At 36.2% G+C, this 20,054-nt stretch overlaps 1 protein-coding gene and 1 pseudogene across 1 annotated transcript; both read right to left on the bottom strand.

The window, feature by feature from the left end:
* Positions 1-347: 347 nt before the first annotated feature.
* Positions 348-19,176, bottom strand: LOC147910658 (uncharacterized; annotated as a pseudogene).
* On the bottom strand, positions 751-2,330 carry LOC105154239 (uncharacterized). Its single transcript, XM_011069605.2, has 2 exons — positions 1,382-2,330; positions 751-891 (listed from the first exon to the last, which is right to left on the bottom strand). Exons 1-2 carry the CDS (start codon positions 1,657-1,659, stop codon positions 798-800), a joined length of 372 nt encoding a protein of 123 aa, XP_011067907.2. The 5' UTR covers positions 1,660-2,330; the 3' UTR covers positions 751-797.
* Positions 19,177-20,054: the final 878 nt, after the last annotated feature.

Here is a 20,054-nt window from a genome sequence, read left to right as displayed (position 1 = left end):
TACGTCTTTTTAGTATTTAATAAGATGTAACTAACTAAGATGTAACTGTTTGCTAAAGTTGTTTTTTTAAATAACCAAGTAATAAGCTGACTATTTGTCATTTTGATGTCAAAATGACGACATATAGCGACATATAGATACGTTATTAATAATTTAATAAACACAAAACTTTGTGATCAAACTTATTTCTTATTCTGTCTATGCTTGATTTATATATAACGTTTTTTTTTTAAAGAGTGAGCAAGAGAATAGAAAAATAATAGATTATTCCTTTTATATCAAATATAATTAACAAATAATTTTTGTGAGAAATTTTTCTTGATACTTGGATAATGATTTGATAAATACACAAAACTTTATGACAAAATTTTTTTATTATTCTCTATGTATTGATACGCTATTTCTGGATGCTCAAGGCTTCTTTCAACCTAGAAATATAAATTTTTGTTGTATCGTGCGTAATTCCGGGGTATCCGCAGGAGGGTCGATCGTCCACTTTGGCGAGATGTAGAGACGACCCATGAATTCCAAGTTGTATTCCGTGCGGGATGAACGATGGCCGATCTGGGCGGATGTCGTTCTAGGGAAGGCTGGTGAAGCTTTCAAAGGAATCGGCGAACGTTCGGCTACGTCTTCCGGCGGGTCACGCTCGAAAGTGTTCGCCGGAAGTCCCGCTTTTCTGCATTTCTCCGCCAACACCTACGGTCAGTGACACGGCGGACACATTGAAATTCGTCTGCGGTTCGCATGTTCTTTTTCTTTTTTTTCCGTACGCGACTCGCCAACCAACAGAGTTTTTAAGGTACCTGGCTGAAAAATTGCCCAGTCAGATGCTCATACTTCTGCGGCCATGACCATCGCGACAAGCTTTCGAGGAAGTTCGTTTCCTTGCTGAAAATATTAACGAAATAATCATCTGCACTTTATTCATAAAAATGAGTCTACTATCGTTATGAATATTACTAGAACTATTAGGTTTATTTTGTATTTCTGTATTAAAACTTCTGTATTGAACTTTCCTTTTCGTTTCCGCTAAATTTAAATCATACAGTCTTAGTCCAAAATATTAGCCTAATATTACCTTATTTAAAAAACTTTTAGCTCAATTGATTTATAGCATTTATTGTAAATTATCCTTTTTTTCAAGAACCATTTAAATTTATGCATAACATCGGTAATTAATAAGTACAACTATGTGCAGGTGAAAGAATTCTAGATAAAATATTCTAGAGAAAATATTCTAGAGAAAATATAGATATCTAATATTGTTAGCTAGGGCTATATCTATTTCATTTTAATTACAACAAGTATATATACTACTTCAGCTACTATAAAAACAAATTTATATTATTATACTTTCTATTAATGACAAATGCATTACCGAATATTATCAGCGGCCACTTCGTTTTTTAAGACGTCACCACGTTTTGTTATAGAGATTACCCTCTCGGTCACTTTCTTGATTTCTTTATCTTGTTTTTCTTCAGCCATTCGGACGGATGTTTTCGCACAACGAATGAAGTCTTCAATATTGAATTCGACTAAAGTATATGCGCAGTTTGTTCGATATCTCAGATTGTTACTATAGTTATCGCGCGCGGTAATAATGAAATTCCCGGCCTGCATTTTCTGAGATAACCATATATAGAACTTTTCCATCGCTTTAATTCATTCAATAATTACATCGTGAATGAAATCTTTGCAATGAAAATATAAAGTCACACGTCTAAAGTGTCTTTTTATGGGCAATTTTGAATTTTCGAGTTATATCCAATATCGGCGCGATTTTTTATAGACCTCGTAAATTTTCCAATTTTGCCATATCCAATATATATATATATCGGACTATTCCGGAAGAATATCGAAATCGAAATGATGAAATAGATGGAAATTCCACTTCGGTAGAAGATCTCGTAAATCTGTTATTCGGTATTTGTCACGATCGCGATAATTCTGCGGTTACAAAGCCAGACGGGAATAAGCACCAAAAACTCTTCTTCGATTGTCGAAGTGGCCGGGAAATAATCAAGCGAGCGACGATAGCGTCTATCTGAGCCTGAGTACGACTGCATCGAGATCGTCTCAAGTCGATGTTCGAGTGTATGAGAACGTACGACCGAAGGATATACTGTGTAGAGCGTACATCAAGGTGAAGAGAAAGAGAGAGCAAAGGAGAAAGACGCATTTATTAACAGAGGATATATATATATATATATATATATATATATATATAGAGAGAGAGAGAGAGAGAGAGAGAGAGAGAGAGAGAGAGAGAGAGAGAGAGAATGGAGACGCTGCAGAGTGCAATGTACCCAGATTACGACTAATCTACGCCCGAGACCGCTATTCGTAGCGCCTGTAACTTACATCGCTTAAAACATCAGCCTGTTCAACCCCTGACTTCGACGCCATAGTCTGCGCCTTCATCGCCGTCGCCATTCTCTCCCTCTCAACCCCTTTCAAGCTTTCGATGTCGATCTATCCGTCTAGCCATCCATCTTCCTTCGTCGTCGTAGCTTGCATCTCCGTCCGATTTATACTCCTGGGAAAATCGCGCCATTCTCTATTCCATACCTCCGAAATTCGAAAGTTCATCGTCGCATCCACATATCCTAGCTATATCCTAGCGCAGTTATCTAAGTAGTTTGTTGCCTGAAACGCAAAGCGATGATTTTTTTATATGGAATTACGATCAATTCAGGTAACCAATAATTGTGTGAAAAGTTCACGGACGAAAAAGATTTGTTAAAATAATTGTAAACTTGACTGAGCAAATCCATAGCCATAATAATATATAATATACTAATAACAATTTTTCTATAGATATTAATTAGTAAAGTTATATCGCTGAATAAAATTAGCAGTTATAAATGATCAATAAATTTGTTGTAATAGCACAGCGAATTTGTTAATACAGCAAAGATAATTTTCTATAAAAATTGATATAAATTCAACATATAAATCAAAATTTTTAAACAAAATATGCTAGCTAAGATGGCGCATACTTTTGCTACAGTAATGAACGAGATTTGTCATATTAGCAGTTTTTATTGCAGCAAAGAATTGGCTGAATTAGCATACTGATAATTGCTTACAGATATAATTTCTTTATTAAATCATCAAATCTTTTTCAGTTGTAGATATTGAACTCGCGCTATAGTTTTGTTGAATCACCCAATCTATTTTTTTCGTGTGTTGCAAAGAGAGAAATATCGACAAATAAATTTTAATTTTAATTTTTCGGATATCTTTAAATATCGTTTGTCTTTTATGATTTTATATAGTTATACTTGTATAAAAGCCTGCACAAGTAAAATGATATATGTATGAGAAAACCCTACAGACATATCATGTTTGTTTTTCTCAATTTATCGTCTGTTTGGTCAAATCCGCAAAAATCATAGTGCGAGATGTGTCAAAATACCGATAAACCTATGTTGATTTATCTATTCGGATAAAAATCTTCGGAAAAAATAACACAATATGTAACCTAGGAATAATTTACGATTATTTTAACTGTTAAAATGAATTAGAATACAAACGATACAGACGATTTTAAATTAAAGTTTACTACGCCGCTTATTTAACGGGAATCGATTGGAAATTTCGCTCTGATTTTCCAGCCGCAGACGCATATTTCGTACTTCGGACGGGGTTTGTTTTTATCTAGTGCCAGGATTAACAGAGCTTCCTCTAACCGCTATAGAATAGTCATATAAAAGTCTGACTGTGGGAGGGATGACCGAATGGGAGAGCGCATGCATGCATTCTACCGACCTTGATGCAAATATATCTGCGCAGCAGTATTAATAAATGCGATAACGTCTGCAGCTTACTACGTCATTGTTCTATGAAATTACAAACATTCAACTCTTGGCAACAATTTTCTGTTTCTAATGAATGATAACAAATGCGTAATTATGAATTTCCAACGTAGAAAAATAACTACGTAGACTTACGCGGTAACAATTTACGCGTCATGTCGTCAAATGTAATTATCTCGTCTCTATCGCGTTTTTTATACAAAATTATAAGAAAAACGATCTCGCGATTTAGATGTAAGATTTATGATAACGTCGGTGAACTTTCGATCTCAGTCACTCGAGCTGGTATCGGATGGCAGAAAAATGAAGGAACGTCAAGGCGAGAACGGGTGAAAAAGGGGGATCGAAGGGGGGCAACGTGGAAAAACTCGAGTAGAGGAGGTGCAAGCGTGATCTTAGTCGTCGTCAGGAGTGCGAAAGAGATGGAGAGAAGGAGAAAGCGATAAAGAGAAAGATGGTGAAAGGAAGGGGGGGGAGAGAGAGAGAGAGAGAGAGAGAGGAGTTCGTGGGTGTAGAGACACGGCGGGGTGCGCTGTAAATTACAAGCGGAGCGCCAAACCGCTATGGTCTTCTCTCGGTGGCGCAGGGGTGTCTAGACGTATAGATAATGCCGGGTTGGCTTGTGCGGCGGGGTAGACGCAAGCTAGACGGTCCCCGGTTGATCCAGTCAGCCGAACCAGCCAGCCAGCTACTACCCGAACCAGCCAGCCAGCCAGCCAGCCAACCAGCCAGCCAGCCAGTCAGCCGGGTTGCGCTAGACACATCGACCATGTTCCGTTTCTCTTCGTTTCTCTCGTTTGCACTATCTAGCTATCTATCTGCGTCTCTTTCTCGCGTCCGCTACGATCTACACGGTGGTCCCAAATTAAATAGCTTTTAATTTAGCGTGCAAACTGCAACACGACACAGTCGATTTCTTCATGGTCAAAATTCAGTTGATAAATTTCGCTATTAATAAATCTCGTTGGATACTGATATTCTGTCCTTGGTCGCAGATGACTTTTTTATAACTTCAATTAAAAAGATCATTGAAATGTGACAATATTTGCAAAAAAAAAACAAATATTTTAATCGTATCACTTTCATAAAATTAATTTTTACGTTTTTGTATTTTTTATATTAATCATTATTTTATACAGTTTTAAATAAACTAAAACATTTCGCATATCATATAATCTGAAAGATTTTATCTTGTGGAAGATTAAATTTTTTTCTAATGAAAAACTATTTTTTATTTTATGAAATTAATAAAGTTATAAAGAAAAATTAGGTTATGAAGTGAAGAATGCACTTCTAAAAATTGGTATGGTTTAATTTGGAAGCACCCTGTATGCGCATTGACTGCATCCTCGTCTTCCTCGCCTATATATGCAACGCAACCGGATTTCCCATCATTCTCGTCGCGCCAGCCGACTCACGGACGAGAGGGCTTCCTCACCTCTCTCATGCATTCGGCGCGTCCAGGAGATGCAAATCCCCAATAGCATCACCTGATATCCAAGATCCCATTGGCAGCGATCGTGACGTGGATGATGCACGAGACCGTCGCCCGACCGTCAACCGCTCCTCTTACCTCGTCTCTCTCTGTCTCTCTCTCTCTCTCTCTGTCTGTCTCTCTCTCTCTCTCTCTCTCTCTCTCTCTCTCTCTCTCTCTCTCTTTCTATTTCTCTCGACACTCCCACCAGCAATCACTCGTGTATGCACCACGAGCACATAGAATTCCGTTTCTCTGCATGCCAGGAATCTCTCTCTCCTTCATCGCGTCCTAGAAAACACCCGATCCTTGAACGCAATTGCTACACTCCCACGCTGATTGCGATAGCTACAATCTCGATCGGAAAAATAGATACTTATACCTACGTCGCTTACAACTCTCGCGTTGCAAAATGTCTGGATTGTCATAGTAGGAGGACCAGAAAGTTTATTGGTAATAATATTTGGTGCTTCTTTATTTATTTAATTTATGCTTTCTGTTAACAGAAATAATCTGATTTTTTAAATTTATGCTTAACATCTATTATAACATATATTATTAGGTGTTGGAATTAATTCGTAGCGTTTTACAAAGTATTTATAAGTTTTAAAAGTACTTTCATTAATGTATTTTTTAATGCTCATGTGAAATAAATAACATTCTTTCATTAAAAAACGCTACGAATTAATTCCAACACCTAATATAATTTGAGCGACATCGAAAAGTATTATGATTTAAGTCGATTTTCTGATGAAAATAAAAAAATTGTTACTACACAGAAAAAAATGCCTGGTTGAATTAATTAGAATTTTGAAAATAGATAAATCAGAATTTTCTGATTTTCTTCATTTTCAACCAGATATATTTTATAGAACAGAAATATTAAGTTAATATTTCATATTTTCAGATTTCAGCTTTTAATTGCTAGAACCTTTTTTTAAAGCATTATTACATATTCATTGGAAAAGAGTCAGAATTTCGTCAATTATATCGAAATTTTAAAAATGATAATGTAATTGCTTCATAGAACTAATATAGTTGCGGTATAAAACTATTACTTTTTGTTTTATATAAAATGTCCTATATAAATGTTCTATATAAAGTTCTATAAAACATGTTCTATATAAAATGTCTTATTCTAAAATAAAGAAGCTGTCGATTATACATAAGATCAACAGTATCATGGCAATAGCATCTCATACCGTTGCAACTTGGTACCAACGTCTAATGCCTATATTACACTACGCATTGGAGATTAAGGTTGTGAATTAAGGATTAGAATTCAGTTAGAGTCTAATTAGAATAAAATGGATTAAAATTAAAATTACCTAGTTGAATTCTAATCCTTAATTCGCAATCCTCAATCTCCAATGCGTAGTGTGACACGGACATATATCGCGGTGCAACTGCGCGTGATTTTACTTAAAGTTTTTCTTACGTTTTTTTTTTTTTCAAAAAACGAACGTTAATGACGTGTGCGTCATAATATATGTACTAAGATGTTGCAATCGCGACGTAACTGAGTGTAATTGCTGATGTAAAGGAAGACGGGTATTTTTCATCGACGTTGTAGTCCTTCTCGCCGTTCCGCCGAGCCGTGGTTGTTTGTCACAACGGGCTATAACGAGGGATTAAGAGATACGACGACCAACGTCTGCGTCCTCTTCTCTCCTCTCATCTGCATCTCCTAAACGCAACGCGACGCGGCGATGGGCGATGTGACAGCCACTGTCCTTCGCTAACCACGGTGGCGTTTTAATCGGCCGACTCTCCAATGCATAAATCCACGTTAAATAATACGGCAGTTAACAGCGCCATTAAGCCGTTCGAGATATCACCGTGAAACCGAGAACGTGAGCCGTCGCTCTCGCAAAGTCAGTATTTATCGATACGAAACGGCCGGTGTCATTCGCGGACGACGGCGCAATGTCGCGACGCGCTACTGAGAAATATTGTATTGCTTTTGGTAGTTCGATCCATTCGCAACTAACCGGAGCGAACGAATACTACGCTTCGCGATCCCATTCTGACCGTCGCTTTCATTGCTTTCCTCGTAAATCGCTCAAAATAGAAAATACTTCTGAATTAATCCGATGCAGCGCTATACGCATTGAGAATTAAAGTCGCGAAATGTTTTAAAAGTTTCTATAACGCGAGGATAAAATTGTTATCCTAATTACTAAATGTAAGAACAAAATAAGTTCTTATCTTTGATTTTTACGTAAATTTAAAGTATATGTATTAAAGTTGAATAACTTTGTTTATTTTTTATATATTTACACTTTCAAATTCCAAATTAACACAACATCAGCCTTTTAACTTAAACATATTTGAATTTATATCGAATAGATATATAATAGATTATAGATATGGTTCTAGGTTCTCTCTCAAATATATTTTTGCATTTTATATTCTTTATATTTTTTCTAAATGGTCTTTTTTTACTTAAATTACAGATACGTATTATCTAACGGTAGCGGTGACATGTTTCATTTGTAATTAAAAAAGCTGTGCTATAAATACTATTGTACATAGAAAAGAAATTAAAAAACGTCAGGGAAAGTTACGTCATATATAAAAGATAAAATAAAATTTCAGATAAAAATTAGAAATGATATCCATGTGTTAATTTGACATGTGTCGCGATACCAAAGAGTATAATTAATAAAATAAAAGTGGTAAAAGCTTTTTTTTGGATAGGGATATCATCTGTTTCATGATACTTGATATAAAGTAATATTCTGGGTTAAAATAGGTCATTATTGAAATTATACTGTGACAAGTTCCATTATTAAGATAGTTTCGGGATCCGAAATCAATTATTTGGAACATCCGATTTTCACTGAAGTGACATTAACTCTCGCCAACTATTATCGATTTCTTTGGGCAAATATTTTATAGTGGCACCGTCGATCATTACGTTTTGTCAGCGACATTTTCGTTCGAGTAAAGGGTTTTCTACTTAGAAGTCATAGAAGGTCATGAAGTCTTAAGTCGTAGATAACTGACCAATTCTAATCGAGTATTCTCCTTATATTTGATTGTGATTGGTTGGTTTCCTATGACTTAAGACTCCACAACCATCTACGACTTCTGTATAGAGGACCCTTTAAAGATTCAAAACGGATACGACTCGTTAATCAACTGACCTGAACTCGCGCGTTGGCAAGGAGAGATGAGGGGAACATCTTGTTTCCGGTGGCTTAATGCCACAATGTGATTTGTTTCTCGGTTCTTTATTCTCAAACGATCGTCGGAAACGATTCGAGTCGTTGGCTACGATAATCTTATCGTGGTGCCATTCTTCGTACCAAGTTGGTCTCGTTAATCATGAGACGCGACGTGTCTCCGTTCTTAATGACAAATCCTCTTTGATTTCAATTACGAAACGCTGAGAAAGTATAATTCGGGGATATTTCAGAGAGTGGAAAGATACGTGATAGTTCGGTTTCCGGAGTAACGCGGCCGATTGTGAAGCCGCAGCTGTGCAGCAATAATCATAACTCGCAAGGACGCGTAGCTACATAGTATTCCTCCCCCTTACTCTTCCATCACTGTTTCTTCCTTTTCCGACAACTTTAACGACAACTGCGACAATCAACGCGGTGTCTGCACCGCCGCCGTCGTCGTATTCGCGACCGCGCGATCCAATCTCATTCGCGTGCACGATGAACTTTTTACAGCTTCAATGCTCCCGCCCGCGAGGTCACAAGCCCTCTGAGGGTGTGATGAGCACCCACTCTTCTTCGCGAATTACGCGAAAACGGTAGTCCTCCGGCAGACAGTTTTCTCGGCGCGACACCGCATCGAAATGACTCACTATTTCCATATCTCGGCCATGAAACAAGAAGTTAACGCCGCCCCTCGTTTACCTCCCTTTACAACCGCCTTAGTCTAAGGGACGCGACGAGATCTTATCTCACTTGACTTCTGCCGATTACGTTTATGCATTCGTCCAGTGCTCCGAGAAAAACGGCGGCGATGGTAACGACTCTTATATTATAAAATTATAAAGCATAAGCCAATCATCTGTAATGTCTTTTTCGTCTCGACATTAAATATATATATTGCGCGATTATTGCTAAATAATTATATATTAAAGGAAACGTAATATAAAGAAAAACTCCCTTGAGAAGCTTCTAAAATTGGTCGTTTATAATAATATGAAAAAATATATATTTATATACATTATCGTCGAAAAGTTTCCGAATATGGAACTTAAAATTGCTTAGTGGAACTTAATATTCAGGTCATTGTAACTCAAAAAAATATTATTGTAGACAAAAAAATGAAAAAGCATTTTAAAGCTTGAAACTTATACTTTAGCATACTTTTGAGCGCTTTTCAAAAAAAATTTTCTTTACAGTTTTGTATCTTAATAAATATCACATTGTTGTATTTTTTAAAATTAGGTACATTTAACAATGCGCACTTTGATAAAAAGTTTTGTTTTCATAAAGTTCAATATTTTTGAAAAACGGTACAAGGTATACCTTCAAAATGCTTTTTCAAAAAAATTTTTTATGATTTTTCTTAACTGAATTACGCATCATTAAAACTAAACCTGCATAGTTTACAATCAACATTAAAATTCGGTGAAATATACCATCGTAAAAAATTAAAAAAGTATTTTGAAGCTCGAAGTTTGTACTTTAACAAGTTTCTGATCATTTTTAAATTTAATTCTACAGAATCGAGAAGATAAAATTTTTTGTGATGATTTTTTATCAAATTTCACCGTTAGTTATTTTGCAATACAGGTTTAGCTTCAATATTGCGTAATTTAGTCAAGAAAAATCATAAGAAAATTTTTAAAAAAGCATTTTGGAGGTAAATCTTTGTACTACTTTTCAAAAATATTGAACTTTTTAAAAAAAAAAACTTTTTATCAAACTACGCACTGTTAAATGTACGTAATTTGTAAGAAATACAACAACGTGATATTTATTAAGATATAGAACTGTAAAGACAAAATTTTTTTGAAAAACGATCATAAGGCTAAAGTATAAGTTTCAAGTTTTGAAATACTTATTTATTTTTTTATCTGCGATGATTTTTTACCAAGTTATGATGACCTGAATATTAAGCAATTTTAAGTTCCATGTCTGGAAACTTTTCAACAATATTGTACGTAAACATAAAATTATATAAATATTTTTTCAAAGGATAAAACAAATGCGTAACGTCATTTTTTCAAAAGTATTATCCTGTTCCCTCGTAGATTTTTCATTCTATTCATTATTCTATTCGATATTATTCAATATACATTATACAAAGAAGATTGATATTATTCATAATATAGTAAAACTGAGAATTTTCAAGAAGATAATTTAATGATTCACTGAAATGTGCGCATATGCGCCCGATAAGATGAATTAGACATAACAAAATCAGGCGATATGTACAAATAATTTATACGTTTTTCTTGATGCGCATGTATTTAATTCGATGAAAACATCGGCCTTATCACGCACGACTTTTATCGTCCGACGCCTTCTCGTGTAATGTTCGAGTCACACAGGCTGCCTTCCGTAAAAATACACAGGAAATCGCGTGAGATCTTAAAATAACAGAAAATAGCGGAAATTGACTTTTAAGAAGAGATATTTACTTGGAAGAGAGATATTTATTTTTTTTATTACTATATTTTGCATGTGTATGTGTGTGTGTGTGTGTGTGTGTGTGTGTGTGTGTGTGTGTGTGTGTGTGTGTGTGTGTGTGTGTCTGAATAGACTCAATGATTTACTGTGACCTTTATCTTACGCATACATCTAATTGATAAATGCTTACGGGACTTTGATAGAGAAGATGACATCATAGTATAACATAGTGTATATTATTTGCCAAGCTTATTGCTCAAGCATGCCTAGACTTTACATTACGACATTCATGCTTTTGAGAACTTGTCGCATCTCCGGACTTGTACACAAAAGTTTGCTTGCATTTGCGTGTGTCATTTGTGCAACGTGCGAGTTACACTGAGACTAATTATTGCGATAAATTTTGTCGAAATAACTTTCATCAACAAAATAAAATTATTAGAAAAAGAAATTACATTAAAAAATAAAATTAAAAATTACAAAGATATTATTATTGTTTTAATTTTAAAAGAATCACAATTCTTGTGCTAAAAAAATACAATTATTCTACCAGTGTAACATATCTAGATACGTAAATTATACTATTGCGCATAATGAAGTACACAAAGGACGGTTTTGTTGTAGTACGTAAAAATTTTAGCTACATTTGAAAATAATTTCGTTGGACCAAAATAATTATGTAGGACGCTCAAAGTGGTAGAATATCAAAACTTTTTGTATAATAATATTACTTATTGAGATATTTCTATGTAATTATTGCGATGGTTTAATAAAGTCATTTTCAGATCTATATCCATAGCTAAAGTTTTAGATATTTTATCAAAATCGTTCTTTCCGTACGTGAATGGAAAAGGAAGACGTTCATTTCTTGCATTTCTATATTAAATATCGATTCTCAATTGTTTTATCTGATTAAGGAATATCACGCTGGAGAAATTGAAATGTAAATATTTAGTCTTACAAAAGTCTTCATATAAACGTTTATTATTGAATTAATTTCAAATATTTACATTTCGACTTCTTCAGCGTGGTGTTCCTTAATCAGATAAAACAATTAAAGAACGATATTTATTATAAAAATGCAAGGAATGATCTATTATTTCGCGATTTCGAGGTACGAGGACGTAGAACGATCGTTCCGCTATCGACTTTCGGACGGAAGTGCTTAAATCGCACTTTAATTCTATTCGTCGGAGCACGGTGCCTTACGTACGTGGAGAAATTCCGAAAAAAGGCAGATCAAAGCGGCACGGAGGCAAGCAACAGCAAGGCTGTCCGCTGCAGATGCGAGACGCGAGACGCGAGATCCATCGCCGAAAGGAAGACGAAACGACTCGAATAAAAGCTGAAATCCTCGGAACCACCCTACGAACGCGCCAAGTATCACGTCCGCCACTCTCTACAGCATCCCCTCGTAACCCATCCCCGTCGACTACCTTTTTCCTCCAGCTCTGCTAGTGCGATTCACCCGCGCCAGACATCAGACGTCCTCGCCGTAGCCGCAGCCACAACAGTTATAACCGTTGACGTTTTTGTCCCTCGTTTCATCGCTGCTACGTTCTCGCATTGTCTCGCGGAAAGATCTCTCTTTTTTTCTTCTCTCGCTCCTCCTGTTCAAACAGTTTATCTGATTATCTAGCTACTTGTAGTCCGTTTGGTCTTCAATTAACGTTTTAGTCCATTGTATCCACGTCATTGAGAAAGCGCTTCATTAAGTTCTGTCTTATTAAGTATGAACGTTTAATTCTCCGAATATTATTATGAGTTTCGCGTATCTCTTAAAGTGGAATTGACACAGCCGATGAAACTTATATTTAGAATGTCTCGATATTCTCATCGATATCAAAATATTGCGAACTTATTTCTGATTTATTTATTTACAGTACCTACACTGTAAGTGTTCTATCAGTCCTTTTTACGAAAAATAAATTAAAAATAAATCTAATTATCTCTGAAAAAATTCTTGATTAATTGAGGCTAATTGTTCTTACAAGTTTTTTGAATATTTACATATTTATTTTTAAAAAATTCTCATATGTAAATATTTTTTGGTTATTTCTATGTTTAACGTTCATAGGAAGAGATTTTCTTTTTTTTATTGTTATCGATATTATCTTGCTGATAGGCTGACGAACGCTAATGAGTCAATCTAACACATCATATTGTTTTCCTTTTATGGATGCAATCGCATCATCACTCACACACACACACACACACACACACACATTCATCGCCGAGCTTGCAAGGTCGCCGTCAAGGTGCTTCGTTCTCGAAAATGGATCGATGCGACCGTCTCGAAGAAAAGCGTTCGTTTATAATTCATGGGAATTGCAGAGTATAAAATCGTATGAAAAGGATTTATGCAAATACCTAACCCAATAAATGGATAATACTAAAAGTATATCATATTAACACAACGTTATATAAACAATCAAAACTATTAAAAATAATTAAAGAATTAAAGTGTACCTGTGACATTCAAAATTTTGGAAAATCTTATCTTTCAAAATTGAAAGATACCTGAACAATTTATATGAAATTTCGAACGTTCTCGATCATCGGCTCATTCAACATTACCGAAGGTGACTTTCCAATCCCCGAACGAACTATACCGTCGGACGTAACATGGGGATTCCCGATACCGGAGAAACATCCATAGGGAGAAAACGAGACGCAGCGGGATGGGACGAGATGGAACGAGACGAGCTAAGCTATACGTCGCGATGTAAGGCGTCTAGACGCCCCAGTGAGCGTGCCACTTGAAGATGCCGTCTCGCCTGAGCAAGGATCGCGTTATATCCCGACGGAGGTAACGCGGGAATGTTCGATTTCGTATGCGAAAAGGAAGGGCGAGGGTGAGACGGAACAATGGTGTAAACTTACGTGGTATGTGCACATATGGCGGTGCGCGGGGCCGCGTCGCGACGCGACGCGACGCGACGCGTCGCGTCCCAGCGTCCTGTCTCGTCCCATTCCGTCCCGTCCCGTCCCGTCCCGTCCCATCGTGTCGCGTCGTCGCGGACGGACAGACGGCGGCATTGCGGGAAATTACATCGCACGCACGGAACGACCACGAAACCGTAACTCCTGTCCTCGTCCACCTCCCCGTCATCCCCCCGGGGCATCAGGGTCCTGATGTCCTCCTTCCTGCCCAAGTGCCCACTTGCGGACGTCGGTCAGCCACCTGTCCCCACCGTATCCTGCTTCAACAGCCGACCGTTCGCCGCCTCGTGTTCACGCTTCCGGGAGGCCGACGATCACGCTTCCGGAAGAGCACCGGTGAGATATACGGAAACGGGCACCCCGACTCCGTTTATTTTGGCGATAACGGCTGTCGCTTGCACTTATACAGGATGTTTCGAAAACCAGTAATGTCTTTTTTAATTACACAAATATCTTTTCTTTTGCCAGTTTGGGGATGAGCTTTTAACAGGGATAGGTCATCACTCATTGCAATTTTTAATTTTTAACGCATTGTTTATCTTTATAACTAAATTTTGATTCAAGAATCTGTGTTGGAATAGAATCTACTTAAAATTTAACTTCAGAAATTATTAGGTACACTTCAAAAAAGTTTTTATCAATTGAATACAACGTATTCTGCAGATCTAATTAAGGATATTTTGATCCTGAAAAAATTATTCACACATTTGCTAAATAAAGCACTATATATAATCTCTTCTATATTTAGTTAATAAAAAGTTTTTAATTCTTATAATTATTAAAGCTGAATATATTTCAATAGTTTTCCATGAAGTGTCTATGTCAGACGCATAAGAATTAAATTTAAATATAGTTAAAAGAATATAGTTAAAAGAAGACATTGTGAAATATGTCTTCTGAGCATTCCGTATAAATCGGTAATCAATACAATAATCGATTGCAACAGGTTGCTTTTGAAGCAAAATATTCGAAATATTACGACAATTAGCACGAATAATTATAGCGTTAAGAATAATTATGGCAATTATAGTAACCACGATTGTCACAATTACTGTAATTTCGATTTGCCTGTGGAATGTGAATAGGAATCCACGAAGGAGCGGTGGAGTAAAAACACTCGCAATAAATCATTCATATATACAAGTATCAGAGAAATTTCCGTCAGACGGTGAGATTTCTGTCGCCTTGATAGCTCTAATGTTTTCTTTTAAATCGTGCATGCGAGGGACGTAGCAAAGTCAAGTGTTACACATCAAAGAGAATGAGTAACACTTGCAACGTCAGGAAATCCCGCTTTTATCTTATACACGCGCGATCTTAATAGCAATATCTTCCTTTTGACTTTGTAATGCACACCGGCGAAGCGACGACGGCGGCAGCCGAGCCATTGCTATATGATTTGCATGTTATTAAACATTAATTCAACGCGCATTAATTTAACTACGATACCTGCCTGCGATGAGTGAACGAATTCTCAATCAGTTTTAAAAAGAAATGTTCAAGTTTCTATTTATTTCCTTATAGAAATGTGCAATTAGCTTTTTGTTTTTTTAAAAAGAGATCAGTTTTTTAAAATATCCTTTATTATCATAATGTTATTTATTATTTCAAAGATGCTTTTATTATCTGGAATATGTTCTATTTATCTGATATCTTGAAATGATCATTGGTATTACAACATTTTGGAAAATAAAATACTTAATAATTTTGATAATTGTTCTCCAACTTACAAATAAGATTTAAAAAATTAATACGATAATTTTAATACGAATCTAAGGTACTTGCCACTTGTGTTTCTTTTTCAAAAATTAAAAAGAGATCTTTCATTTTTAGAAATAAATAAATTTCTATTAAGATATGATACTAAATATTGTAATATTATATTATTTTTTTAAATACGGTATTTTAGCTCGGAGATACATATTTGATGAGATGCAACACTGAAATAATTTTTAAGTAAAAATGTATTTTTTTTAACGGTATAGAAGTATCACCAACATGAAAAAATGCGAACGGTCTGCGCATCATTCTTATGAGAAAAACTATGGAAATGACAGATGTCTTCTCATCTAGAATACCTTCGTCTCGACCTGGGCCGACGCAGCTTGGCTCGATTCAAGTGCGAACTCTCTATCGTCACTTGATAAAAAACAGTTCGCCGCATCCCCGGTTTATGCCGATGCATTGGCGTAATGCGCCTCAGACTTCGATTGCATCAAAACAAGTCAATGCGATATTATTGTAAACGTAAAAAGTTAATCGCTGATTTAAGAAAATGTTTTTTATATCATATTCTTAGTATCATTTATCAAATATCTATTAAAAAAAAAAGAGAGATTTATATATATTGTATTCTATATATAATATATGTATTATATCTGCAAGTACTATTATATACGTATATATTATTTTATTATTTATCTGTAAGCCATAGAGATACTAGATATCGATGATATCAATTTAAAAAATCACTGAAAGAAAAAACATTTGAAAAAAATATTTGCAGCTGGGAATTTTCTATTATGTGATTTTAGAATATCATTTGAGACTTTGAACTCTAAATAAGTATCCACGGCAAGTATCGCAGCAGTCACCTGGACACAGGACAGGTAACCAATACGCACCAGCCGTGGCACGCATTTGTGCCTCGCATATCTAATCGGGACACGTGCGTTGGTGAAGGTCGGTGCAGGTGTGAGCGGCGACGATTCCGGGAGGTCGCTTCAACGTCGTTGCTCGCGCTCGCGTCGATTTCCATCGAAATGTCGTCAAATGCGTCTCGTGTATCCCGGTGTGCGTCGACGCCATTGTAGAAATTATCCCCTGCGACCCCCTGGACCGTCTGAGCGGTGTCTAGCCAGCGCCCCCTACTTCGAACCGGCTGAGCTCTCGCCCCCGCTGAGCCCTCTCTCTCACTCGGTCACCCTGTCCTACCCCCTTGCCTCCCTATCGTCTCCCGCTGTCTTCGTCGAACACGTTCATACCCACATTTCCCTTGCTCTTCCGCTCGCGGGGCCCCCTAAAACCCAACCAACCAACCCGACCAACCACCCGCCCACCCACTTTGCCTAACCCGTCGCCGTCCCATCGTCCCCTCCCCCTACCCTTCCCTTTTAGTACCCACAATTCTCTCTCTCTCTCTCTCTCTCTCTCTCTCTCTCTCTCTCTCTCTCTCTCTCTCTCTCTCTCTGCGCCGACCTTCTCTTCTCGGTCGTGCGGGGGTGCGGGAGTGCAGTCTAGCCAGCGACTATAGTTCCCGCGGTACGGCGGCGTTATATTATATACCGGGCGGCCAGATGCACCGCATCGTACATCTCGCACGAACTATATCCGTTGAAACCCCATAGATGGAGGTGCCATCACCGGCGTCTTCGTTGAATTGCGGAGAAACCTGCTTTTTTTCTCACTTGTTCTAAGTGCCCCCCGCGATTCTCTCTGGAGCATTACCTATACAGAGCACCGAACTGATAGATCGTGTCTGGTGCTTACTGGAAAAGAACTTGATTAAGAGACTTATAAAGTAAAATAATCGCTCACATATATAGATTCTCACGCGAATAGTGACGTTTCTGTTGATGTACTGTAATGGTAATGATAACTTAATAATGCAGTAGGAATTTGATAATAGATTTAAATTTAAAATTCAAAGACTTAATAATGTCGTATCTACAGTGATTGACTAACAAAATAGCCAGCTATTTCTATCCGTTAATATTATAATCTTTTGTGTACATGGCACGTTTCCATATAATGCATGCATTATTCCCCAGCATAAAATTATTCAATTATTCATGGTACATAATTCCCACATTACATCCAATACTCTTTTTATTAAATACTTGTAGATTAATCAGTCTCTGAAATATTTTAAATACAATAGGATAACCGTCCCTATTAATATGCCTTTTAGCCAACTTGCTTGTTACTGAATTAATTATTAAATATTGTAACTTTAATTTTATCTGCTTGCAATCAATTTCAACTATTTCTTTTTCTCATAATATTTCTTTAATCTAAAAAATGTTAATACTTTATAATGTTTGTGACAAAAATAAAAAACATGTTTTTCCTATTAATGAGTCCTTCAAGCAGCGATGACCCTATTAATGTACCCCCAATTTGTATATCTATTCACATTTGTTTCATTTTAACATATATTATTAAAACAGATAATAAATTTAAGCTAATTGTTTAAGTTAATATTACATAAATCATTATTTCAATTATATTTATTTCAATGTATACTCATAACACACGTTCTCAGCTCCAATATAGGGCACATTAAGGACACATTAGGGACAAGCTTAAAATCTTGCGGTATGTTTCACATAAATTCCTCATATCTTTTAAAAAATATTTAAAATACTTTAATACTCAAAAAATAAAATATCATCTTCGGTATCGTATGCATTAAGCACACTAATACAAAAGCACACTAATAAGGACAGACACAGTATTTGGGACAGTTACTTTACACTCTACGTGATCGGGATTTTAAACTTTGAATCAAAGAGAGTAGAAGATTGACAATTTAATTCACACACTTTGTTTGCATCCAATTCCATGATCAACGCATATGTATTTTAAAAATTTAAGTTACTTATAGAGAAAAGTTTTTGTTTAGTTAACAAATTTACTCGTGCTTAGGAAACATCTAGGGGATGCAATATACGTCGATTTGTTCCGCTCAGTAGGATGTAAGATGTTAGACGGATCGTCTGCGAGCTTCGTGAACGCACGAAAACAGTGACTCGATTCGACGGGATTGAAGTGATTTAATGGTCTCGCGTATTAAAGGAGCTCTAATCCCGTTAGCGAGACGGATCAGGTGAACGGGAAAGGGGATGATCTTGTTCGAACAACGGTGTCTCGACGTCTGTGACTCATTGGAAGATTTAGTGACTGGTTTTATTGCCCTCTTATAGATGATTGTAATTTGAACATACGCGAAAAAAACGGATTTTACTGAAGTATCTAAAAATTTAAGTTGATATGACACACACATCTAAAAATAATTTTGTTAGATCATCAAAATAATGATATAGGAATTTCAAGCATAACGAACAATGCTGCAAAAAATGTTGACATTCTAACAACCAATTAATTTGAACGTCCTACGTGTACTTTGATGGTCCAACAAAAATAATTTTCAAATCTGTATCGAACTAAATTTTTAAATACTTCAACAAAATTGTTCTTTTCATAAAAACGATATTTGTTATATTAAACAATATTTATATTAAAATTACTACAGTAAATAAAATGAAACGTTTATTAAAATAAAATTACATTCTGAAATTTATCAAAATAATAAATTTTCTAAATATATTTTTAAAGGCATAATTTGAAAAAAATATTTCGATTAAAAAATGTTCTTCTGAAACATTTGTTAAGAAATTGGAACTTGGATAATAAGTTTACGAATGCGCTTTAATAATGATTACTTTCTGTATGATCGGTAAACGTGTGTCTGAAAAAATGAAATATCAGTTCGATATCGCGATAGCCATGTTGAAAGCTTTTCTTGCCGTCTAAAGATTTCGCTATGGCATCATCGCTAATGTCTACCAACCCGCTACCAAGTGAATAGTGCAACGCACGCGACAGGCTCCCTTGCGCTTTTCAGACTTGCCTTCTTCTCATTGCGTGACTCAAGACGATTACCAATGCCTTTGCCCTAGCAGGGAACGCAGTTCGTTTAGCTTCGCTTTTGATTGGGATAGGTTCCAAAGCATAGTCGAGGCGTTATCGCGATGCACGACTACGAAAGACTTTTGTCTGTGCTGTGACGAGGTCAGTAACGGTCGACTACTAATTAAGATCTCGAATAATGAATCCTACAAAAGTTCGCAAATAATAGTATGACTTGCATAATTTAAAGCCATTATAAGAAGTGTTTTTTTTTTTATATATAAGTTTCATTCTCTTTGAGTCATATTTTCCTTGTATTTAACGTCGTTAAGTCGGAGATAGTTTCTGTCAACATAAACTGCAAATCACGATGGTACATTTAACGTCGAATATATTAGCAGGAATAAGGATAAGTATCTTTAGGCAAAGTTGTCACTTCCACTTAGCGTTCGGTCAATTTTGGTCAAGCTGCGAGTATGACTAATGCCACGAGCGCGTTAAATGTCAACACGAGACGAGAATCAGAGACAGGCGGACACGTTTAGTGCTAAATATGCGCCGAGAATATGCGGCCTTTGTCTC

The sequence above is a fragment of the Acromyrmex echinatior genome, chromosome 2 (assembly GCF_024713525.1).
Source record: "Acromyrmex echinatior isolate Ae372 chromosome 2, ASM2471352v2, whole genome shotgun sequence".
In the NCBI taxonomy this organism is placed as follows: Eukaryota; Metazoa; Arthropoda; class Insecta; order Hymenoptera; family Formicidae; genus Acromyrmex; species Acromyrmex echinatior.
Note: the sequence above shows the minus strand (reverse complement) of the source record. Positions and strands in the feature narration are given on the sequence as shown.

Coding starts and splice junctions, on each gene's coding strand:
- LOC105154239 (XM_011069605.2), bottom strand. CDS start 1,659: ATGGAAAAGTTCTATATATGGTTATCTCAGAAAATGCAGGCCGGGAAT. Junction 892..1,381: donor GTGGCCGCTGATAATATTCG/GTAATGCATTTG, acceptor TAATATTTTCAG/CAAGGAAACGAACTTCCTCG.